At 39.7% G+C, this 26,599-nt stretch overlaps 1 protein-coding gene across 1 annotated transcript in view; it reads left to right on the top strand.

The window, feature by feature from the left end:
- The first annotated feature begins 7,160 nt into the window (after positions 1–7,160).
- Positions 7,161–26,599, top strand: part of nid2.S (nidogen 2 S homeolog) — a 58,525-nt gene continuing 39,086 nt past the window's right edge. Inside the window, exons 1-2 of the mRNA XM_018232348.2 lie at positions 7,161–7,468; positions 18,234–18,536. Of these exons, the coding sequence (XP_018087837.1) occupies positions 7,238–7,468; positions 18,234–18,536 (534 nt within the window). The 5' untranslated portion in view covers positions 7,161–7,237. The remainder of the gene's footprint in view (positions 7,469–18,233; positions 18,537–26,599) is intronic.

Here is a 26,599-nt window from a genome sequence, read left to right as displayed (position 1 = left end):
TTGTGATTAAGGAATTGTTTTGGAAATACAATAGTTACAAATGTTTAGTGCAATGTCAGTCACTTGAAGACAAACGGCTAATTCACTAAAGGGCTAATTGACACTCATGTCATTCAAAGACATCTTGCAATTGGTCTTATATAGCTTGGGTAAATTAACATTTTTGTTTTTTTTTTAAATATAGGAGTAAAGGAATATACAAGATTATACATAGAAAAAAAAAGGACAAAACAAACAGACCAAATCATTGTTACCTCAACTGAAGCTTGCAAAACAGTCACAACAAAAAATGAAGCTAATGAACTACCTTGCAAGGATCAAACATGAAATAGCTTTAATTCCCTGCATGCCTTTCCAGCACAAGCTGGAACTCATTTTCAATAAATGGTATACTGCCTGTTTAAATAATTTAAAGTTCTCTTTTGTCTGCTCCTGTAATTACTGCCATTGGTGCCCTCGGAAGTCAATATAAGAGATAGTTGAACAGAATGATAACTAGAAAGATAAAACGAAATTTTCTTTACAAATGTTAGGATGGAGTCCATTTATTTTATAGATTAGGAATGTGTGTGCATATTTGATTTCTAGTGCCTGTAACAGTCCGTAAGATATCATTGGGAACATTCCTTTTTAAATTTCTTACAGGGAACAATGCACGCAACAAATGAGGAAAACAGCTGTTTGGGAAACTGCTAGGAGCTTTGTTAACCTCTGTTCAAACAAACAATATGGTAGCTCCCACACATATGTAAGAATTTAAGTTTAATTTTCCCTAAACTATTAAACATATGTAATAGCTTTTTTGTTTTTTTTACATTGTCAATTAAAATATATAATATCTTTAATATCTAGTAACAATACAATAAAAAAAATCTAAAATCCCAGTTATTAATTAATGTTGTTTAGAAAATCACCTGTATGTCTTGACATTGGAAAAGGCTCAGACCTTGCCATCTAAGGGCTATGGCACATGGGAAGTTTTGCCACCCACAGACAAATCACCTTTAGTTGGGTCATGCTAGTCACCATGTGTAGTAGCCCGATAATTCCTTATGAGGCAACTTCAGGCTACTTAGGAATGTGGGCCTGGTGTTTCCCCCACACATACAGCCCTGACTACTTTACTAAGATTGGTATTGGTAAGGGCAGGGGGTACGTATCCCCAACATGCCACCATACTTGCACGTCATTTAGACATGGTTAAGAAGTGTACAGAGGGTACAAATTGAAACCGGGCCCTGTCCTTACACTAGCTATGGCAGGTGGTAAGGACAGGGCTGGCCAGCTTGATAAAGGGCCACATTAGTGCTGTAATACCCAAACTATGCAGTAAAGGCATTTTAATTATTATTTGTGGTGCTGTTTCAGTTTTCAACCTATCATTGTTGCAGTTGGGTAATGTAACTACTTGTTGAGCTGATTACTTCCTATCCATGGCCAGCACCTACTGACACTGCTGTCTGCAGTGCCAAATTTTTAATATGGTGGCTGGCACAGAATGCAGCATTCCCCTAAGGCAGTGATCCCCAACCACAAGCTTGTGAGCAACATGTTGCTCTCCAACCCCTTGGATGTTGCTCCCAGTGGCCTCCTACCAAGTGCTTATTTTTGAATTACTGATTTGGAGGCAAGTTTTGGTTGTATAAAAACCAGGTGTACTGCCAAACAGAGCCTCATGTAGGTTGACAATCCACATAGGGGCTACCAAATGGACAATCACAACACTTATTTGGCATCCCAAGAACATTTTTCATGTTAGTGTTGCTCCCTGACTCCTTTTACTTATGAATGTTGCTCACGGGATCAAAAGGTTGGGGATCCCTGCCCTATGGGGTGCACTTGTGCTCTAGTGCTCCAGCACTTGTGCCCTGGGGATCAGTCACCTACTGTCTCATTCAACATTGTTCTGTTATTTACCTCTGTTTGTGCTCATATTCATTTTTTGTCTTAAGAATAAAACTTGACCAACTCCAATAAATCACAAAACAATAAATGCTGTCCTGGAGAAAGCTGCGTACTGCTAGCTACCAAAGAAATAAATTCACACCGACCCCTGGTTGAAGCAACACAGCCACTGTATGAACCAATGTAAAGGGGATGCCTTCCAACTTACATTAATGGGACCCAACAAAGGAGAAGACATTGAACCAAATAAATCAGAATATGCAGCAGGAATCATTTGGGGGCTTTTGTGTCCAGGGGTTCTATGTTTTCTGCCCTTATGTCATCTACCTTTAGAAATAATTACATTGTCAATTTTTTTCAACCCAATACTTGTAAAAAGTATCAGGAGGTTTTTTTCCACATACAAAGGCCTAAAAGGTCTAAAAGGTGATGTAAGATACTCTTTGTATGGTTTTTATGGAAACATCCCCAAGTCTCATAAGTTCCAAATACTAGTGGGCTCGGTAAACTGCACATAACAGAGATATGCTTATCCTTTGGAATGTTTCCCAGATCGGAGAGGAAACATCCACTTAGGACTTAGACAATGGGGGGGGGGGGGGGTTACAGACATGTACAGTTCCTTGCCATTGTAAAATTCAATCTCAGAAACTGAACTCCAGAGAATACATAAGTATTTGGGTAGTCTTCCATGGCAACTGATATTTGATGATAGAATATTGCACTTTTTTTTTAGTAATTTTTCTGTGTGGCAGACATAGTACCTAGTCATGGTGCATGAATCTGTACAAATATACATGTACAGTAATGTGTATAATTAGTAACACTGTGCTAGCACTGTGTAAAATGAATGATTAAAGAGGACCCTTCACCCAAAAAAACTATTCAAAATCCTATTATATGACATAAGTCAAGCAAAATTAACTTTAATTACACTATATAAATTATTTGAATCTTGCTTCCTTCAGTCTGGGATTTCAAAATTATAACAAGCAGGCAGGAGCCATTTTGTGGATACGGTACAAAGACAAGCCTTGCGTCATCTCAGAATCTTGTTTGTGCACCAGAATGGGGGACCTGATGTCCATCCCGATGCCCTGGTTACACAATTAAATGGTGAAGAGAACAAGGGAATATGTGGAGAGCAGTGTCATCTAGGAAGTGCTGAATGGAAAGGGAAATTAATTGTCTGCCCCGCCTCTATGCCCAGGGCATAGAGGAGTGGCAGACAATATTTGATTGACAGCTGAGATGTTTAAATGAGCTTACAACAGCTATGAATGCTTTAATAAAAAATAGAAATTGGATTTCATGTTTAATTTGAAAAGGACTTTTATCATACAGCTTTTTGTGTCTGGGTGACAGGTCCCCTTTAATTGAGCATGCACATAATCTACAGTGCTTTACAGAGATTTTACATGATTCACATCAGTTCCTGTCCCAGTGGAGCTTACAATCTAAAGTCCCTGTCACCTTCACACACACACACTAGGTTAAATTTCAACAGGAGTCAATCAACCTGCATGTATTTGGAGCGTGGGAGGAAACCAGAGTACTTGAAGGAAACTCACGCAAGCAAGTTCTAATCACCATTTGCTTCTGAAAGGAACTATAGCTAAAAATCAAAGAGTTTTGTATTATCTCATTTTATGGTGTTGGCCACGTTTTATTACATACACTGTACATTTTCCCAAAAGTCAATTGTTTGCAAACATTGCGAGGAAGTCGTTGAGGTCTGTAATCAGTCAAAAAAGAAGCAAACATGGCGGCTGACGTTCACAAAGATGTTTGCGAATGGTTTATGCACTAACAAAACATATCACATTCCCCAAAGAGAGAGCTGGGATGGACATACACATCAACCAAAACTGGGAAGATAAACTTTATTTTATTTATTTTAAGTAGTATAGCTACTCTGGCTATAAAAGTCTAAAATAGGATAGGAAACAGTACTTCTAGAAAGCATAACTCACAATCCCATGCACACAAACATGCCAGAAATAAGCTCAATATGGTGCAATGTCTTGGTCTAATCTAAGACACAAAGGAAAAGGAACTCAAAGCTAAACAAATTTTTCTTCCTTCCTGTCTTTCTGGGAAAATGGATAAAAAAGAACAAAATAATACTTGTATTTGTATGATGAGTGATTATTATAACTTGCCTATTATATATTACAATATATATATATATATATACAGTATACAGGTTGGGGACCTGTTATCCAGAATACTCAGAACCTGGGGTGTTCCGGATAATGGATCTTTCCGTAATTCGGATCATCATACCTTAAGTCTACTAAAAAATCATGTAAACATTAAATAAACCCAATAGGCTGGTTTTGGTTTCAATAAGGATTAATTATATCTTTGTATTATTATTTTATTTTATTATTATTATCTTAGTTTGGATCAAGTACAAGCTACTGTTTTATTATTACAGAGAATAATAACTATAGTCAGGTGATCCCACTGGTGTCTAATAAAAGGGCAGCCAAGTTTGGGAGTTTTACTTTGAAAGCAGCAAGTAAGTTGCAGGTAAAACTTAGTCCCTTTGTAAAATGATAATAAAGCAATAGAATTCTTAATGAATCAGATGAAAATTGAGCGTAGGACTGGCCAGATATGGGATGACTTTGACGTAGTTGGCCATCTTAAATATATTGCAATATATGGACAAACAATCCCTGTTTTGTTTAAAGGGTAAGGCATTTTTTAGTAGCAGTATGCACAAAATGTCTCTGTCTTAAATATATTGATAATGGGTTGAGTGCAGAGGACTATTGTATTTGATATATATATATATATATAGTTATTACAGATCAGCAGTTCAGATGTAATGTTACTACTCCATCATTATCTGACATGACTAGGGAGAAGAATGCAGCACAACAAGATAAAATGTTAAAAAGGGAAGTTCAAACAGATGTTGGTCCTGCTTACAGAACTGCTCTGTACCTTTCATAAAAAATTTTGAATGCCTTTACAGGCGTGAAGATATTTTGAGCCCTGATACCTTTTTAATGAGACAGTGGAACCAATTTTCCCCCTTTGCAGTTTATCAGATGGGAATCTGGGATCCTTCTTGCTGTGCATTAGCCTTACAATAGGAGTTCTCTGCTCTGCTATAATGGAAGGGATGAGGGGAAGTTGCCCCATAGTGTATGTAGCATCGTTAATTTGGGTTAAAATAAAAGCAACAGCCAAGTTGAAGGGGTTTAAATTGACAGTTAATATATACAAATGAGTGTGTATATATGCATCTTGTTACAGAGAGAGAGGATATTCTCCTTGTAGAGCTTTAGCCTATGAGTAAAGCAAAGATTTGGTCGTACGAATCTCAGTTTTCTACGATTTTTGTGCCGTGTGTTGAGTGTCCCGTAATTTTCGTGCCATGGCGAATGGTTGTTCAGTTGATCGGACAGGTAAGAAAATTTCTGTCGGCTGCCAATAATAACTCTGCATGTATTGCCGATCTGACGATATCAGTGGGAGACTGTCACCAGCTTTTGTCCGACATAAACTTTCATATGATTGCCGTCAGGGGCAGATCAGCTGATCTGTTCTTTTACTTCTTTATTTAATCAGATGGCACCGAACGATCAGTCGTCCTATATGAAGGTAAATCTGCATGTCTATGGCCAGCTTAAGTGCCCATTTTTGGCACAAAACACGTTAGGCTTATGCATGTTCTAACAAAAATGTTGTAATTTTTAATTATTTTGGCTACTTTTTCACTAATAGTGGATTTCTTCCCATTTTTTGCTGTTTATTTACTTTATAAAACGATTAATAACCCTTTGGACTGGGGTTTTTTTTTTCTTTCGGGATGTGACCACTTATATATTTCTTCCATCTACATTGGACTCTTATGGGGTTATACAATTAATGGCACTAAGTTTGCCGAGGAGCAGTAACCCCAGGGGCGCGCCGCCAATGGGGCGAGTTGAGAGGTTTCCAGGGGCGGCAAAAAGCTGCTCCTGGTACCTTTAAGAGCCGAATTTCCTTTTTTTAAACCGAAAATCTGACTTTACTAATGCGAGAGAGTGCAAATGCGCTCTCCGCATTAGTGTTACTGCATCCCCTCCTGACAGGCAGGCCCGGACTGGCAATCTGTGGGTTCTGGCAAATGCCAGAGGGGCTGCTATAAGGTGCCATAGAAAGTCACTATTTAGTGGGCTGGTGGGGGCTTATTGGGCCTCTGTGTACCTGAAATGCCAGGGCCTATTTTAATTCTCAGTCCAGACCTGCTGACAGGTAAGCAGAGAGGGGGGGCGGCATTGCAAGAGCCAGTAACGTAACTAAAGGGGGATGGGCCCTGGCGCGGGCCCCCCGACCCCCTCCGTACGCCCGGAATTCCGCCAGAGTCAGTGGCGCGTGAGCTGCTGGGGGGCCCTGAGGGGGTGCGGGACCGATTTTTTGACCTGGCCGATCAATTTCCCGACAGATGTCGGCCGAAAAATCGTAAGATATACGATCGTTCGAATCCCACTAACCGCTCGATAATTTCGAAGGATTGGTCGGGCTTCCCTAAAATCGGTCGTTCGGCAAGAAGAATCGTCGCTTCTATAGGGAGCTTTAGAATTGGCGCTGAGTAACCCATAGCAACGAATCAGCAGGAAGCATTTACTGGTCACCTGTTCCAAAGCAAGCATCTTATTGGTTGCTATGGGTTACTGCTCCTGGGCAATCATAGGGCTTTTTATTACATGTTGGGGTTAATGTTTTTGTGCTTTATGTAGAGCTACACACGACAGCATATTTTGTTTTGTAGAGCTTTACTCACAAATTGCCATTTCTCAACCACCCACCCGGGCTCATTTATCAACACTGGCAAATTTGCCCATGGGCAGTTACCCATAGCAACCAATCAGTGATGAGCTTTTTAAAGCCAGCTGCAATTCAAACAACAAGAAATGCAGCAATTTGATTGGTTGCCACGGGTTTCTGCCCATGGGCCAATTTGCCCAGTGTCTAAGTTTCTAACCAGTGTGTCCTTGTCACTTTTCCATTTGCGCGGGCTCACTTGCGTTGATTTATCATTAGTGTAGAACAAACACCTCACAGCTGCTGCCATGAGCTCACTTTCCCTGTGCCCGGCAGCTGTGCAATCCGAGCAGTAGCGCAGCAAGTAACTGTTCCCCTCCAATCAAATGGACAAGAAGAGAAGAGGCAGCAGAGATCTTGTATTCGACTGTGTGTACCGCGCGCTCCCGTGCCTATTGGTCAGCGACAGCCACGCCCACCTTGGGATCTGCCTTGGGGTCGGATGTGGAAGCTCCCTGGTCAGAACTGCTCAGCACACTGGGGCGCGGTGCATATCCTCTTGCCTTGAATGTGGGTCCAGCTGCTGCCATTCACCGCCATGTGGGACAGAAGTGTGCGTCTGCTCCTGCCCTTGCACTGCCTGCTGGCCTTCTCTGCTGCTATATCCCGCCAGGAGCTCTTCCCCTATGGGGAACTGAAGGGAGATGTTCTCCTGCAGGAGGGGGACGATGAGACTTCTGAGGTGGTGAAACTCTCCCAACCGCTTCTCTTCTATGAAGCCCAGTTCAGCAATTTATATGTAAGTATGGCACCTCTCCTGCTGCCAGCCATTCATTCATTCCAGTCACACTGGCAGTGGGCACAGCTGCTGCAGAACTGACACTTGCATTCTATGGCATAGAGTATCAGTATTACATGTTTATGCCCTTTACTTCCCAAACTTACTTTGCTTATTGTAACCCTGGTTCAGGTTATCATTCATTGTAAGTGCTAAATCATTCCCAGCCTGTGCATCTTTAGGGTTGGGGCAGATTCGGGGAGATTTAGTCGCCTGGCGACTAATCGCCTCTTCTGTGGGGTGACAATCTCCCAAAACTGCCTTCCGTCTGCCTTCCTCCTGCCTGAATGAAGCAGACGGAAGGCAGTTTGGGGAGATTGTCGCCCCGCAGAAGAGGCGACTAAATCTCTCCGAATCTACCCGTCTGCCCCAACCCTTACTTTACTGCCAATTTACTTGAAATTAAACGGGTTGTTCGCCTTCCCAAACACTTTTTTCAGTACAGTTGTTTTCAGATTTTTTCCCAGAAATAAAGACTTTTTTCAATTACTTTCCATTATTTATTTTTTACCGTTTTTACCATTTAAGTTTAACGTTGAATGTTCGTGTCTCTGGTGTTTGAGTCTGACAGCTCAGTAATTCAGGTTCAGACTCTAGACTGTTACGATTTTGCAGCATTAGTTGATATATTTCTCAGCAGCATCTCTGGGGTATCAGCAACTATTGTATCAAGTCTAACAGCTGCCTGTAATGAAACCAAGAGGTTCTGCTCAGCAGGGACAAAGATAAAAGATGTATCAACTAAATGTATCCATTTAAAACAGTTTACAGGGTCGGCGACCCCCCTCCCAGAGCTGCTTTAGAAGGTGAAAAATGACACTTTACACTTCAATATTAGAAAAATGATGACACATAGAAAATAGAAAGTCATTGGAAAAAGTCATTATTTCTGGTGATCTATCGGAAAACAACTTTATTGTGAACAACCCCTTTTTGTATATAAACTAGGGATGCATCGAATCCAGGATTCGTTTTGAGATTTGGCCAGCCTTTTTCAGCAGGATTAGGATTCGGCTGAATCCGTCTGCCCGGCCGAACCGGATCCTAATTTGCATATGTAAATTAGGGATGGGGAGGGAAATCGCTGGACTTTTTGTCACAAAACAAGGAAGTAAAAAATGTTTTCCCCTTCCCACCCCTAATTTGCATATGCAAATTTGGATTTGGTATCCATATTATAAACCCCCATTCCCCCACTACAATGTTTAGAATTATACATTTCACACTGGCCATGGAATTCTGCTTAACTTGAGAATATAATTGAAACATTCTCCGATTTATTGTGTGGTCGCTAGTAATGTATCGAGAGTTCTGTATTCATTCTACATCTCATTAGCAAACCAGAAGCACATTTACGTGATTGATTACAGTCAGATCATGGCATGTAGTAATAGAATGTCCTTCTGTCTGCTAAATCACATGTATTAACCGGCTATGGAAACAGACAATTATTCTAGTTCTTGGAAACCCTGAAGTGTTTGTACTGAAGTATTGGCTTGGAGGTGGTGGCTTCTTGGATGGCATTAGACATATTGGAAAGGAACTTTATTTCCCTGTGCCTCAGACATTGTGTTACACATTAAGTGCAATTTGATGGGCAAATTGCACTGTACTTAAAGGGATCCTGTCATCAGAAAACATGTTTTTTTTTTTCAAAACGCATCAGTTAATAGTGCTACTCCAGCAGACTCCTGCACTTAAATCCATTTCTCAAAAGAGCAAACCGATTTTTTTATATTCAATTTTGAAATTTGACATGGGGCTAGACATTTTGTCAATTTCCCAGCTGCCCCTGGTCATGTGACTTGTGCCTGCACTTTAGGCGAGAAATGCTTTCTGGCAGGCTGCTGTTTTTCCTTCTCAATGTAACTGAATGTGTCTCAGTGGGACATGGGTTTTTACTAAGGATGCACCAAATCCAGGATTCGGTTCGGGATTCGGCCAGGATTCAGCCTTTTTTAGCAGGATTCGGATTCGGCCGAATCCTTCTGCCCGGCCGAACCGAATCCGAACCATAATTTGCATATGCAAATTAGGGGTGGGGAGGGAAATCACGTGACTTTTTGTCAGAAAACAAGGAAGTAAAGAATATTTCCCACTCCTAATTTGCATATGCAAATTAGGGTTAGGAATTCGGTTCGGTATTTGGCCGAATCTTTCACAAAGGATTCGGGGGTTCGGCCAAATCCAAAATAGTGGATTCGGTGCATCCCTAGTTTTTACTATTGAGTGTTCTTAGATCTACCAGGCAGTTGTTATCTTGTGTTAGGGAGCTGTTATCTGGTTACCTTCCCATTGTTCTTTTGTTTGACTGCTGGGGGGGAAAGGGAGGGGGGTGAATTCACTCCAACTTGCAGTACAACAGTAAAGAGTGATTGAAGTTTATCAGAGCACAAGTCACATGACTTGGGGCAGCTGGGAAATTGACAATATGTCTAGCCCCATGTCAGATTTCAAAATTGAATATAAAAAAGCCTGTTTGCTCTTTTGAGAAATGGATTTCAGTGCACAATTCTGCTGGAGCAGCACTATTAACTGATTCATTTTTTTAAAAAAAAAAATTTCCCATGACAGTATCCCTTTAATTGCAATTTGATGGGCGAATTGCACTGTACTTAAAGAGATACTGACATCAGAAAATAACCTTTTTTTATATCATAACATTGTTTTTGAATGCTATTTATAATTTTGCCATAACAGTATTTGCCTGATGCTCTTATATTACCTTTCTTATACCCATGTTCTATATTTGTGCAGCAGGAGTCCATTAGCATTAGAAACTAACTGACAGGTTAAGAAGGGACAGTCAGGTTGGCAAAACAGTCAGGTTTAGGAATTCAAGTGACAATTACTTACAAAAGCAGATCTATCAGCAAAAAACAACATGAACCTATAGGTAACTTTTAATGTAGATTAATATTTTGAAAATAAGTTTTTTTTAGTGTCAGTATCACTTTAAATTAATCTGTAAAGTTCTGAGAGAAAATTGTGTATGTATGTATGTACCGGTATATGTGTGTTTTTTTTTATTTAGCACGGTTTGTGCAAGCAGAGCTTTAAAGATAAAGAGGCAATAGAAATTACATCAGATATAGGGGCAGATTTATTAAAGTGTGAAATTAAGCCTCAACAGAAACACACCCACTTTCTATTCATTTCTAAGGGTTTTATTTTTTAGAATTGTATTTATCAATGGGTGAAAGTTAGAGTTCCTCATTTGATAAATAAACGTTCAAAAAACCCAGAGGAATGAATAGACGTGAATGAAAAGTGAGGGAGTTTTTCCTGTGGTGAGCCCCAATCTCACATTTTGCTAAATCTGCCCATAGCGTGCTGCCGTGTTTTTTTAGTTTATTTTAATTCCCGCAAAAAGACTGTAGAGGTTCAGGGTATAGGTAACTGTGTCCTGGTACTTTACAGTCTGTTTGAGCACTTTTTGTGCATTACAACTTTATTTGCACCAAGGAAGCTACACTTTAATTATTTACTTCATAGTATAAATAAAAAACAATTGTGTTGCTGAGCATTGGGCTGCTGTACAATTGCTCTTGTGATTTCTGTGCCTCTGTATTCAGGTCCTGAAAGCATCTGGTGCTCTCTGTTAAGGTGGCCATAGACACATGGATCCTATCGTACAAATCGAGGATTCGTACGATTTTCCAATCGTGTGTGGCATGTGCCGACATCTTTCGTCCGGCGGAGATCGGTCGTTTGGTCGATCGGTCAGGTTTGATTTTGACCCGACCGATACCACCGGAACCCAGGGCACATCATAATCGGATCGTTCGGCTATACGGCCAAACAATCAGATTACACCCGATATAGCCATGTTTGTTAATGGCATATCGGGGAAAGATCCGCTCTTTTGGCGATGTTGCCAAATGAGCGGATCTTTGCATCTATGGCCACCTTTACACTTGTGTCTGTTTTGCACACCAAACTCCTTTGAGTTGCCAGTCTGTGCAAGTACAGTTCTGTAGGTGTAGATGTTGGGACTAACTAGAAGACCTGGTAAATGGGGAGATGGAGTGAGACTTTTACGGACAAAACCATTTTTTTGATCAATAGTTGTCACACACACTTGATATTAACATATTTGGCAGATTGGTCAAGCAAGGGGATCATGTGCAGTTTAGAAATACAAATGGGTGCTAAGTTTGAGCTTATGTGCTGATTTAACCAAGTGGTGGAATAAGTGGATCACAAGAAAACCATTCCATTATGCTCCAAATTTAGTAACTAGTATATTGGACTGGATCAGTATAATATGAAAATACTAGGTTTATTTTATGACCATCTGTTTATTATAAATGATAGCAAATGGCTGTGTAACTTGCTACCACAACTTTAACGAATTATTTTGATTGACTGTAGTTGTAGCTCCTGATTAATTGGCTCTCTGGTTACCACAGTTGTCTGTTTAACTTGCCTCCTGGGGGATCTACACATCTTCCAATGTACATGGCAGTTGGTTAAAGGAGAAGGAATAGCATTTTACACTTGGGGGTTAAGCCCAAGTGACTACTTTTACTTACATGACACCTCGGGCCGGCACTCCTATCGGCAGAAAACCGCACCGACATGGAGAGATTCTCTTCCAGCTTCTTCGGGTATTCTTGCAGTTGTGCATGCGCAGTAGAAAAAGCCGACTATTTCGCTCTACTGCGCATGCGTCTGCCCTGGGAAATTTTAAAACCGATGAAGCAGGAAGAGGATCTCTCCGTGGTGCTTGCTAGACAAACATATCAGTAGGCCTAAGAACTTATTTGAATCATCTTAAAGGGGAACTCTGGCTTCCAAACCAAAATTTGATAAAGAGGCCCACATAACACAGAAACCCCTAATATTCACAGTTACATATTTCTTCAAAATTATGAATAAATGCCATTTTCTGTGCTGAAATCCAGCTCTTTAACAGTTTTTCCCTTTCTGCATCATTTGAAATCCCGGCAGAGAAGGAGGGACTAAAACACTGATGTTACAAATTGTAACAACTTCTCCACAGCTTATAGACAGCATGCAGGAACTACATAACCCACAATGCATTGCACTATGATAGTCTGTTCCTTATTGAAATCACGTGTGCAGGGAATTGTGGGGTTTGGAGGATGCAGGCTATGGGCAGATGGCTGTTGATACAAAGTAACAGTAGTCAGTCAGCTCAGCAAAGTAGTCAGACAGATCAGCAGGAGAGCAGGGAGCTGGGCTTGGGGAACTGTCAGAAACCATTAAAAAAAGTCTGCATATTTTTTAATTTATGTATATTGCAAAGTTGCTTGAAATTATGTTTACTTTTCAAAAAGCTCAAGTTATTTTTTGTGGAGTTCCCCTTTAAGCACAGTCCCAGTTTATTGGGTTGTGTTAATCATTTGACCCATTCATACCTTACCTGTTGTCCTGTTCCTTTTTCTGTGACCTCTGGATCTCCTGAGGAATTTCACAGGGCCCTGTGCTGCCCCCACCCGCAGAAGAAAGGATGTGTGCTTAGCTAGTTTGTAACACAATAAACACGGCATGCTGCAGGGTGAGCTATGTAAACAGATCCAAATTGCAGTCTTGTCTCATCCTCAGACCCTAGCAACGATTGAATGTTTTAGCAAGAACAAGTATGTAGCAATAACCCCAGTTTGGGAAGTTAGATCTGATCTGTAGAAAAAAAAAGTCAGATCTGGTGTTCAAGAAGTGCCAATCTTGCCAGCAGAAGCATTCAAGAGTCTTATTGGACCATGAGGCAGATTTACTAAAGGGTGAAGTGGCCGTCGCTATCAAAAAATCGCCAGAAATCTCATCCGCAGGGTCATCGCCAATTAACTAACATGCCTAGAGGACACTTCTCTAGCGAAAGAGACCGTTGCTAGCGCAGTTTTGCACCCTATTGCCAGGTGCATTTTCACTCAGGCGAACGACAGTTACAAATTTTACAGAATATTACCTCTTTTGTCGAGTTTCCTTCGCTACCTTAGACCTGGTGAACTGATAAGATGATGCTACATCCGCCTTAATCTTATGTCAGTGACATCATATCCTGTATGCCGGAAAGTCATAAAAGTTGTAAAACACACTGGCGTTTTTTCATATTTTAAAGCGGGATTGTCTTCAAAACTCCTAACTATTAAAGATTTTTTTTCCCAACCATTTGAGGGGCATGCCACATTTATTTTAGGGTGGGCTCAGGATCTTTTTTGTCTTTATTTTGCTTCCTTGGACGTTTCTAATAAAAAGTAGCTGCTTCAAGCATTTGGACCAACATTTCTAATAAAGACGTTGATATAGCCTATATGTACCCACCTTATACATAAGCGGGGGTACATAAGAAAGCTAGCAAAACATCGCCATGAAATGGTCATGCTGATGAATTAACGTTAGCGAAACTTTGCCAGTCGCAACTACACGTTTGAGTGAATTAGTATAGTGGCTACGAATTTGCGTCTGGAGAAGTGGCGAACCGGATCGTTCGTTGTTGAAAATTCACTCTTTAGGGAATTTGCCCCAGGACTTACATTGCATCCACAAATTCCATTTACCATAGAGCCCCATTCTTTGTAACATTTAGCAATAAATGCTATATGTGATTGCTTCAATTGTTTACATCTCCAGATCTTCATACTTTTCTTACTTGGCAGATATTCTGTGTTTATTAAGGTATGTTCTAAAGCAGGGGTGTCCAAACTTTTTTCACCAAGGGCCATATGCAGTAAAATACACAAACAGCCGGGCCACTCACTTGAGGTGAAGTTCGTACGTATGCCGTGCAGGTCCTCTCCTGCTGAGTTCACAGCAGCCATCTTCTCCTGAGCGCTCTTTTTCCTGGATTCAGAGGTGTTTTCTGGTGCATGCGCAGTAGAGGCATTTGCCGGTACGGAGCTACTGCGCATGCGTCTGAAAGTCACAAAGTTTCCGAAAAAAGAAATCAGAAACTTCGTGACTTTCAGGCACATTAGCTCCGTACCAGCAAATGCCTCTATTGCGCATGCGCCAGAAAACGGTGAATAACAAACAGAATCTGAATCTTAATTTGCGTATGCAAATTAGGGGTGGGAAGGGGAAACAGTTTACTACCTTGTTTTGTGACCAAAAAAGGCGTGTGATTTCCCTCCTGCCCGTAATTTGCATATGCAAATTAGGATTCAGATTCGGCCTGGCAGAAGGATTTGACCAAATCCGAATCCTGCTGAAAAAGGCCGAATCCTGGATTTGGTGCATTCCTACTGCAGATAATACACCAGTTCTATAAACCTATAGTAATTGACCATTGGGTAGCATTTACTGGTCATCTGTTTAAAAGCAAAGAACTGAATGTCTGCTATGGGCGTGGAGACCTGGTACAAACTTGAGTCTTTTATTAGACTAGCACTATTTACCACAGCTTGAGCCACTAACAAACACGGCTGCATCACTTCTCATGGATTAAGAAGACAGACAAGCCAAGCACGTGGTAGTCATATGTATAGACCATGTACAGAAGAGCCGTGCCCAATGTAATACCCAGAATTCCCTGTGTTGTGCCATGGGTCCATGTCCACAGTGCTGCACAGTGTATTATGAAATATGACTATATGAACTGTGGAGAGTTCAAATAAGTGATTTTAATTTAATACAACATTTTTTATGGAATTACTTACAATATATGATGATGGAGTACAGGATGTCAAAAAACAATGAACCGCAATTTGTAGTGTGACTCAGTATGAATATATTATACTGTCTTTCCCAACTACGGACTTCTGAAATAAAAATGGTAAGTATTGGCAGTTAGCAGTGCATCAGCCACTCTTATTAAAGGGATTCTGTCATGATATTTATGATGTAGTTTTTATTTCTAAATTACACTGCAAATAATTCATTCTACAATATAAAATTTCTTTCCGGAACCAGCAAGTGTATTTTTTTTTTTTTGGTTGTAATATTGGTGTGTAGGCGCATCTCAGGTCATTTTGCCAGATCATGTGTTCAGAAATAGCCAGCATTTTAGGATGGAACTGCTTTCTGGCAAACGCCAAATGCAAAAAATGGGATCAGCGCCTATGGCAACAGAAATTAGAAACTATATGGTGTAATATGTTCAATTACATGGGCATCACCCAGTGTTTAAAAGGGTTATATCAGGAGTGTCCACTTCACACCCTTAAAAAAGTCACAATAGGAATTTAAGACAAAGTTTACAGATTTGTGCTGACAATTAAATGTTTCTGTGCTTGGTCCAAGAATACCTTCACCAGTTTGGCCAAAATGCCTACTTAGAGACCGGTGATTTGGTAAGGCCTATATACTGACTCCTCACAATGGTCTCCCTCCACATACACACAACTCTTCCGACTCCAATATGGAAATAAAATCCAAATATAGTGTAATACAGTTGTATTAAAAAGTATTTTTTTACAGTTACACTCACATTTCTCTTATGGTAGGTCGCATACAGTTCAATTGGAGTTGCCGTAATGTCCCAAAGGGTGATCTTGCCGACTGTTTTAGATTCACCTCGTGGTCCTTCCTGCAACTTTGTGTGCTGTCCCCCTTTGCCTGACACATTTCGCTGATTCTCAGAGCTTCCAGAGGAAAATTTCTGTTGCCATAGGCGATGATGCCATTTTTTGCATTTGAAGACTTCTTTGGGCAGTGGAGAGACTGTGAGGGGATCGGCAAGAATCATAACCTAATGGACTAACTTTCCAAAATTTTTTTCAAGTATTTCTGGCAAGCTGTTGTTTCTTCTCAATGTAACAGAATGTGCCACAGTTGGACCTGGATTTTTCTATTGAGTGTTGTTCTTATATCTACCAGGCAGCTGTTATCTTGTGTTAGGGAGCTGCTATCTGGTTACCTTCCCATTGTTCTTTTGTTAGGCTGCTGGGTGGGGGTGGATGGGATGCCAGGTTTACGGGCCGGGGAAGTACTAGTTCCGTTACTGCATACTCCTTTTATAGATATGGAAATAAATGGATAAATATATGGCTCAATAATTTCATCATTCTTTCCTCTATAACATAATTATGAAATGAGATTAGAGCTTTGGGAAAAAATAATAAATCCCTCTATAAGCATAATTTAATTTTCTAAAATTGTTAGACCTGCTGACAGTGAAAGCTTATTTATAGATGTAATTCTACCTGCCTTACATTTGCAAGCTTTTTCCACAAATTCCTCTTTTCTGTGCAGCCCCATGTTTTTCCAGTATGTGCAGGAAGTGTTTGGGTTAAAATCCCTCTTGTACAGGATACCTAAAATTCCCGGTCAGCTGCCTCATTTTCATACTTGGGGGAGATGTTATAGAGATAGCAGTAGCTTTCTGAAAAAAAACCTGTGTCCCCTGAGTGCTACTGATCTAAATTACCTACATCCTTAGATTATGTTTGACTGGCTGTACTGTAATAAGCAATATTTAGAGGGGCCCAGCTTTGGCGTGTGGAATATTGTGATGTTTTATTACACACATGAGCACAGTACCAGCAACAGTAGCTTCTTTGTTACAGTTCTAGGGGGATCTAGCCAAGCTTTCTGCCATTGCTTGCTTCTTAGTATGCTAAGCATGAAATTCAATTCAAAGTATACTTAGAAATAGTCTGGATTACTCACAATAAAAAATGTGGAGCTGTCTATATATATATATATATATATATATATATATATATATATATATATATATGATATCCAGGCGAAGGGGCTGTATATTGTAAAGTTGCTTTAATTTACCCTATCAAAAAACTAATTTTAGGTGGAAATCCCCATTATTTCAAGCTGATTAGTTCCTGATTGGACCACTCAAGAGGCAGATCCAGTTGGCCAGATCAGAATATTAATTTCATGGGTCAACATTTAGATCATATAGAATCCCATGCTGGCCCATGTTGAGCCATTACCTGTGTGGTTGTCCATTGACAAGATTAGATTGCAAGGTGTAGGTAGCATCTGTTAATAGTGCTGCTTCAGCAGAATTCTGCACTGAAATCCATTTCTCAAAAGAGCAGATTTTTTTATATTTAATTTTGAAATCTGACATGGGACTAGACATATTGTCAATTTCCCAGCTGCCCCCAGTCATGTGACTTTTACTTTTTACTGCTGTACTGCAAGTTGGAGTGATATCACCCCACTTCTTTCCCCCCCAGCAGCCTAACAACAGAACAATGGGAAGGTAACCAGCTTGCAGCTTCCTAAAACAAGATAACAGCTGCCTGGTAGATCTAAGAACAATACTCAATAGTAAAAATCCAGGTCCCACTGAGCCACATTCAGTTACATTGAGTAGGAGAAATAAGAGCCTGCCAGAAAGCAGTTCCATCCTAAAGAACAGGCTCTTTCTGAAAGCACATGACCAGGCAAAATGACCTGAGATGCACCTACACACCAATATTACATTTGCTGGTTCAGGAATGAAATTTTATATTGTAGAGTGAATTATTTGCAGTGTAATTTAGAAATAAAAACGACATCATAAAAATCATGACAGAATCCCTTTAAGATTCAAATGACAGTTTGCCACTGGAGGCAGTGTATATATTTATATTTATGAATGTGTTGGTGTGTTGCTCATATTGCAGGGGAATAAAGCTGCTGTTTATTTATGTGTTCAGTTTCAAGGGATTTGCAGTGTAAGACTAAAGTGTATTTTGTTTTGTGATTATGTTGCTCTCTAAGTCGCAACCTATGAAACATGCTATATAAAATAAATAAGCATTGTTTAAATCAACTGTAAATATTAAATACTGGTGTTTTTCTTTATTTACAGGTAGGAACCAATGGAATTATTTCCACTCAGGACTTCCCCAGAGAAACTCAGTATGTGGACGATGGCTTCCCTACTGACTTCCCAGTGATTGCTCCATTCTTGTCAGATATAGACACCAGCAACGGCAAAGGAAAGATTTTTTATCGGCAGGACAATTCCGAACCAGTTCTCAATCAGGCAGCCAGAGAGATCCGGAGGGGCTTCCCAGAAGTGACATTTTTTCCTAATCATGCCTTCCTTGTGACTTGGGAGAATGTCGGAGCCTATGAAGAGGCGACCCGTCACTCGGCATCGTCTGATAAGGTGAGTAACTGGAGATGAAAATTCTTGAATGGAATCCAAACAGATGAGGAAAACTCACCCAATCACAATACAGGCTGAGGAAAAATAGGGAGGAAACCGGATTTCCGATGGGGTCTACTGCAATATGGGAAGTTGCATAGCTGTGGGTGCTAAAGTGGCCCTTATGCTTTTAAACTTATGCAAGAGCTTTGCAACACTGTCTTTTTCTGCTTAAAGGGATACTGTCATGGGAAAAAAAAATTTTTTCAAAATGAATCAGTTAATAGTGCTGCTCCAGCAGAATTCTGCACTGAAATCCATTTCTCAAAAGAGCAAACAGATTTTTTTATATTCAATTTTGAAATCTGACATGGGGCTAGACATATTGTCAATTTCCCAGCTGCCCCAAGTCATGTGACTTGTGCTCTGATAAACGTCAATCACTCTTTACTGCTGTACTGCAAGTTGGAGTGATATCACCCCCCCTCCCTTTCCCCCCCAGCAGCCAAACAAAAAAACAATAGGAAGGTAACCAGATAACAGCTCCTTAACACAAGATAACAGCTGCCTGGTAGATCTAAGAACAACACTCAATAGTAAAAACCCATGTCTCACTGAGACACATTCAGTTACGTTGAGAAGGAAAAACAGCAGCCTGCTAGAAAGCATTTCTCTCCTAAAGTGCAGGCACAAGTCACATGACTGGGGGCAGCTGAGAAATTGACAAAATGTCTAGCCCCATGTCAGATTTTAAAATTGAATATAAAAAAATCTGTTTTCTCTTTTGCAAAATGGATTTCAGTGCAGAATTCTGCTGGAGCAGCACTAATAAACTGATGCGTTTTGAAAAAAACATGTTTTCCGATGACAGGATCTCTTTAATTTAGTATCTTTTGCCAAGAAAGAGCAGAGATGTATGGCTAGTCATAGATAAGCTTCCAGCTGTTGTAAAACTACAACTCTTTTCAACCCCCATCAATTTAGCTGGTGAGAGAATGCTGGGTGATAATCTACAACAGCTGGAAGGTTTAATGTTAGCTTTTGTTTAACCAGAGAGAGTTTTATTGAAACATTTCATACTATGGTGGGACAGTACTGCATGCACGGTATATGGTGTGCATAAAAAAAACAATATGTAACATACGGGGGAATGTAATAAAAGTCAGTAACAGAAAAACTATTCGTAATGCGAAAAGTTGTGCCTTTGCACGAACAAATTTTGCTTTGCGCATTCTAATACAGCTTTTGCAAACCCGGAAACTGTTTAGCGACCACTTCCGACAGTGGAAGACCGTTTGCGAATTGTAGAGTTTGCGCCAATGCGCAGTCAATGTAATAAAACTTCTTACTGAAAAAGCCGTTATGTTACGACACCTTCAAGCACTTCTTAAGAGCGCGCAATTAAAATTCGCAATGCAATAACAGTTGAAGAAACAATATTACATTGCGAGATGTGGATTTCTATTCTTATTGGTGCAAATTGTTTTGCTCTTCGCGGCTTTTATTACATTCCTCCAATAATGTATTAAAGGGGGTGCATTAAAAGTGGGTGGTTCACCTTTAAGTTAACTTTTAGTATGTTATAGAATGGCCAATTCTAAGCAACTTTTCAATTGGTCTTCATTATTTGTTTTTTTTTAAATTATTTGCTGTCTTATGACTCCCTTCAACTTTCATATAATAGTCGCTGACCCCATTTAAAAAACAAATGCCCTGTAAAGCTCCACATTTATTTATACTGCTACTTTTGATTTCTTATCTTTCTATTCAGGTCCTCTTCTATTTATATTCCAGTCTCTAATTCAAATCAATCCATGGTTGCTAGGATAACTTGGACCCAAGCAACCAGATTGCTGAAACTGGAGAGCTTCTGAACAAAAAGATAATAAATGCAAAAACCACAGATAATTAAAATAATAAAACCAATTGCAAATTGTCTTGGGACATCACTCTCGAAATCATAATAAAAGTGAACTCAAAGGTGAATAACACCTTTAACTGCTGGTCTGCCAAGAATGCAGAGTCTAATGCAAAGTCTATCAAGGACCTGACTTGTACATGTTGAAGTAGCCCTATGTCTTTAAATATCTTGCCACACTGTAGCCCTCTGTTACATGTACTTACTGAATTCAGTTTGGAATTTACAGAATCCCTGTTTGCTTTTTGGGTTTGGTCCCTGTGAAAACAGTTGCTTGTTTGTTAAGGGGTCGAGGGGTGAATCTGGTCACATTCCTGGATACTGGAGGCTTTAGTTGACTGATGCTTTGTAAATTTGTTTCAATATTGTTATGTTGTAGAATTGAGAATTTTAATGGGCCAACGAGTGTTTCAGTGTAGTAATGTCTTAACACAAGGGACTGCTCTGCTATTTGGTTTCTGCCGGTCCACTATGTAGAAATGAGATACTCAATCTAAATTAACTTTTGCACATATATTTTACTTTTGTGTTTTCTCAGCTGCTAATGGCTCATATTTAGTTTAAGGGCCATGACAGAGGGGAAGCATTGTCACCAATGGGACATTCCTCTCCCGCAGTCTACAAAGCACTTGAAAATACTTGGAATAGCCACATGTAAAACAATTTACATGCTGTTAATAGCACAACAACGAGGAAGAAGCCATTTTCTTGCAATTGCCTGAGATTTTCCATTGGCTACAAAGCACCCTGTCTGTCATTGCCCCAAGACTTGTGTAGTTATAATCCAGACTGAGGGTCTGATGTAGCAAATATTTGTAAACTCTATTAAATACAGCTATGCACTTGAAAATGAATAATTTGCAAGTGTAGGAAAGTGTTCCCCAATAAAGCCCTTCCAGATAATAAAAGCAAAAAGTTGTCCTGTTTGTCTTTTTATTTTTAAAGGAAAACTAAAACCTAAAAATGTATATGGCTACAAATGTCATATATTATATACTGAACTTATTGCACCAGCCTAAAGTTTCAGCTTGTCAATAGCAGAAATGATCCAGGACTTCAAACTTGTCACAGGGGGTCACCATCTTGGAAAGTGTCTGTGACACTCACATGCTCAGTGGGCTCTGAGCAGCTGTTGAGAAGCTAAGCTTAGGGCTCGTCACTAATTATCCAGCAGAAAATGAGCTTCCCCTGTAATATAAGCTGATGCTACAGGGCTGATTATTAAATTCTGATGCTAATTGCACTGGTTTCTGTGCTGCCATGTAGTAATTATCTGTATTATTACTAATCAGCCTTATATTGTGACATTTCTATTCTGTGTGTACTGTATATTGTGAGTGGGTCCCTAAGCTCAGTAAGTGACAGCAGCACAGAGCATGTGCAGTGAATCAGCAGAAAAGAAGATGGGGAGCTACTGGGGCATCTTTGGAAACACAGATCTTTGCTGCTAAAGGGCTGTGGTTGCCCTGGGCTGATACAGAAGCCCAAAACATCATGTACAACATTTCTAGCTACTTCTTAAGTTAGGCTTTAGTTCTCCTTTAAGAAACACTAGATGGGCATCACTGTGGTGCGATGGTTTGAAATTCTGCCTTGTAGTGTTGGGGTTCTAGATTTGATTCCAACACTATTTGCAACAAGTTTGTGTGTCCCCCCCCTTCTCACATGGATTTCCTTGAGTACTCTGGTTTCCTCCCTTACTCCAAAAACATACAGCAGATTAATTGGTTCTTATAAAACTGACCATGGCGTCTACCATAGGGCAGGCACTTATGTTAACAATGTGTAAGCTCTGTGGAGCGTGCCGAATATACTGTATTAGTGCTACATAAAAAAAGGACTCCAATAATAATAGTTAACCTCCAAGATGTCCAATTATACTTATCTGTTGGGCTTAATGAGTGAGAGCAAATGGCAATGCCTCTCCCTCCTGCATCTGTTAATACCCCAAGTCTGACAAGGCATTTGAAAGGCAAGGGGAAGTACAGGGAGCACCATATCAGGGCCATGCTCATACTATACTCTGTACAATATAGTACGAGAGGTGCAGAGCCAGACTCTGGATAGAATTGCTCTCTGAATGATCATGTTCACTTGTACATGATTTGCTTTAGAAAATAGTCATTTAAAATAAACAATCTCTTTATTGAATTTGTTACTGTTCCTTTAAGCAAATTCTGTCACTTTAAAGGGATACTGTCATGGGGAAATAACATTTTTTCAAAATGAATCAGTTAATAGTGTTGCTCCAGCAGAATTCTGCACTGAAATCCATTTCTCAAAAGAGCAAACAGATTTTTTTATATTCAATTTTGAAATCTGACATGGGGCTAGACATATTGTCAATTTCCCAGCTGCCCCAAGTCATGTGACTTGTGCTCTGATAAACTTCAATCACTCTTTACTGCTGTACTGCAAGTTGGAGTGATATTACCCCTCCCTTTTCTTCCCCAGCAGCCAAACAAAAGAACAATGGGAAGGTAACCAGATAGCAGCTCCCTAACACAAGATAACAGCTGCCTGGTAGATCTAAGAACAACACTCAATAGTAAAAACGCATGTCTCACTGAGACGCATTCAGTTACATTGAGAAGGAAAAACAGCAGCCTGCCAGAAAGCATTTCTCTCCTAAAGTGCAGGCACAAGTCACATGACTTGGGGCAGCTGGGAAATTGACAAAATGTCTAGCCCCATGTCAAATTTCAAAATTGAATATAAAAAAAATCTGTTTGCTCTTTTGAGAAATGGATTTCAGTGCAGAATTCTGCTGGAGTAGCACTATTAACTGATGTGTTTTGAAAAAAACATGTTTTCCCACGACAGGATCCCTTTAAAGAGTATGGAAGGACTATCTGTTTAATATGTTCTCAACAGAAGAAAGTCATTACTGTATGTGTTTGTTACCCCCTGTCAGGATTAAACCCACATGTTGTAGAGCAGTTGAATCTGGAGGACAATGAACAGATTTTGTTATTCTCTGGAGACCCACCATTTATTTGTTCAGGGCTTTGTAAACTAAAACATTTCTGCTATGTTTGAGGAAAAAACACTTGTGTTTAAAGTGTAGACAGAGATGGCTTGAGGACACTGGGAAAAAAAAATCTAGAAAGCCTGGGAATTTGTTTCAATTTTAAGAACAGCATGGCTCTGAGATGACAGTTTTGTTGTGTGAGCAAGTGACAATTAGTGCAAATGGCCCTGTGATGCCACAAATACAGAGGGGAATATGGTGCTTTATTGCTGCCACTATTCTCAGGAACATATGCACTGATAAACTGTTGAGAATCTCATTTGCCTATTTGTATTTGAAAAGTTGTTCCCGAAAGACAAAGACCAGGAAAGGATCCAAGGCTCAGCCTGCAGTCCCTGGTTTCTTACTGAAATGTCCTGACTTTCTCTTTGATCTCCTGCACTCGAGAAAAAGATACAAAGTTTCTGAAATGTAATTAAAATAAGATGCCTTTTGGCAGAGAGCCCAAAACAGCCAGCAGCTGCACTTGGATACTTTTGTAACAATTTAAGATAAGCAAAGAAACAATTGTAACTATTTAAGATAAGCAGGTTTCGTGGGAGAACTGAGACTCACAGCTTAAGGGCTATTCACCTTCATTAGCAAAACTGTTATAACACATAAAACATTGCACTAACAGGATTTCTGAGGATTTTAAAGGAGAACTAAACCCTAACTAAAGAAGAAGGTAGAAATGTTGTACATTATGTTTTGTGTTTCTGTACCCATCCAAGGCTGCCCTTTAGCAGTAAAGATCTGTGTCTCTGAAGATGCCCCAGTAGCTCCCCATCTTCTTTTCTGCTGAGTCACTGCACATGCTCTGTGCTGCTGTCACTTACTGAGCTTAGGGACCCACTCACAATATACAGTACATATAGAATAGAAATGTCACAATATAAGGCTGATTAGTAATTAATACAGATAATTACTACATGGCAGCACAGAACACAGTGCAATTAGCATCAGAATTTAATAATCAGCCCTGTAGCATCAGCTTATATTACAGACCAACCTCATTTTCTGCTGGATAATTAGTGACGAGCCCTAAGCTTAGCTTCTCAACAGCTGCTCAGAGCCCACTGAGCATGTGAGTGTCACAGACACTTTCCAAGATGGTGACCCCCTGTGACAAGTTTGAAGTCCTGGATCATTGCTGCTATTGACAAGCTGAAACTTTAGCCTCGTGCAAGTTCAGAAAATAAAATATGGCATTTTTAGCCACATTCATTTTTAGAGTTTAGTTCTCCTTTAATAGAGTGGGCTCTAATACATATTCTAGGCAAAAGAAGACCCCCTATAAGATATATTAGATCAATCATCTGACACCCAACTCCTGAATGAAGACAGAATGAAGAGAAACAGATCCTGAGAGAGGAATAGTGAAAATAAACTTGATTATTTCAGAAACAATACTGAATGTTTAATTGATTGTATTTAGAAAGTTTCTTGTTTCAGTATGCTGAAGCTTATATAAAATTTTCATTTTTCACAATAGTTCTAGTTTAGAGTCTACAGGCAAAGAAAAAGAAAGACCAGTAAACAAATAATCATTAGGATTCACCCATAAACTCCCAAGCAAGGGGCCTAACAGATTGCACCTGATGGTAAATACTTAACAGCTGTGGGTGGGGGCCTAGTTTGGGGGAATTGTACCATATTTTATACAAGTAATATCAGAACAAAGCTGTATAAGTGCTGGGAACCAGCAGATGTTTTCTTTCGAGCAGAGTTCGGAAGGCAGCCAAAAAGCAGTAGGTCCCATATTAAAATCCAGCCAACATGATTTTAACCACACAGATGTGAGCAGCAATGAAATGCAATGACATACAGAGGCTTTGACTGGTCCAGCGTAGTTAGAATGCTGAATGCAGATGTTTACTTGCTGTCAGTTATAACAAAATATTCTGTGCCATGTCTGCCCCCCGAAGACCCCTTCCCTACCAGTTTCTACTCTCTTACTGACTAGATCCATAGAAGGAACTACCTAATAATAGCAGTATAAATATCAGAAAAGAATGAATATCTTTTTAAAAATAATAATAATAATAAATAATTTTTGGGTTTACAGGATTTTCAGAATCAGATGTGACAACAGTTATTTACACAGAGTGACAAGAAGGAAACTTGTCTGGCTAAATGGCTAAACAGTAATGCAGCTGTCAACTGTCCCACCCACTTTTCCCTCTACCCAAATTAATTCACCAAGGAATCTTAGGGGGTTATTTACTAAACTCCAAATGCCAAAAACCAGAAAAATTTTGTCTTCTCTATTGCTAATCTCTCCAAATGACTTCACGCCGAATCGCCATCTTGTTGGCATATGCATCGATTCGTTTTTGCCCCGAAGTTTCCTCATGCGGCAACTTCAGAAAAACAAAGCGATACCACTTGGTCTCTAAAATATTTAATTCCCTTTGTTCTGTCTTGTGGAATTTGATATTCATCCAAATGGCCCTTTGTAATGTTTTGGTACACGTGTTGACTCTGTTCAGGCCTCATCTTCTGTCTTCAATCTTGTATGTTAAGGGGCAGATTTATCAAGGGTCGAATTTCGAAGTGGAAAATACTTTGAAATTCGACCATCGAATTGGATTACTTCGACTTCGAATGTCGAAGTTTTTTTTTAATCGAATATGCCCGTTTCCGGTCGAAGTCAAATGTTCGATCGTACGATGAAATCCTTCGAATCGAACGATTTCATCGACCAAACGATTTTACTTCGACTTCTAAAAACGTAGCCAAATGTTGGCTATGGGTTCTAGGAGGTCCCCATAGGCTAACATAGCAATTCGGCAGGTTTAAGATGGCGAAGTGTCGAAGTCAAAGTTTTTTAAAGAGACAGTACTTTGATTATCGAATGGTGGAATATTCAAAGTATTTTCAATTCGAATCGAAGTCGAATTTAGGCCAAAAAAAATTCCGAAATTCGAACTTCGACCCTTAGTAAATCTGCCCCTTAATGTCACAGCTTTTATGTTGCTAGTCTTTGCGAAAATCTGGCATTGAATTAGGAGATGTCTTCCTCATTTAATTGACTCTAGTTGTCTAATGGTTTCTTTTGATTCACAATAAAAACCCACAACATTATAGCGTTTTGCTTATCATAATAAATCCATTGAAAGATGGGTTCATTTAGGCTGCCTAAGTATAATGATG

This window comes from Xenopus laevis, chromosome 8S, assembly GCF_017654675.1.
Source record: "Xenopus laevis strain J_2021 chromosome 8S, Xenopus_laevis_v10.1, whole genome shotgun sequence".
Taxonomy (NCBI): Eukaryota; Metazoa; Chordata; class Amphibia; order Anura; family Pipidae; genus Xenopus; species Xenopus laevis.
Note: the sequence above shows the minus strand (reverse complement) of the source record. Positions and strands in the feature narration are given on the sequence as shown.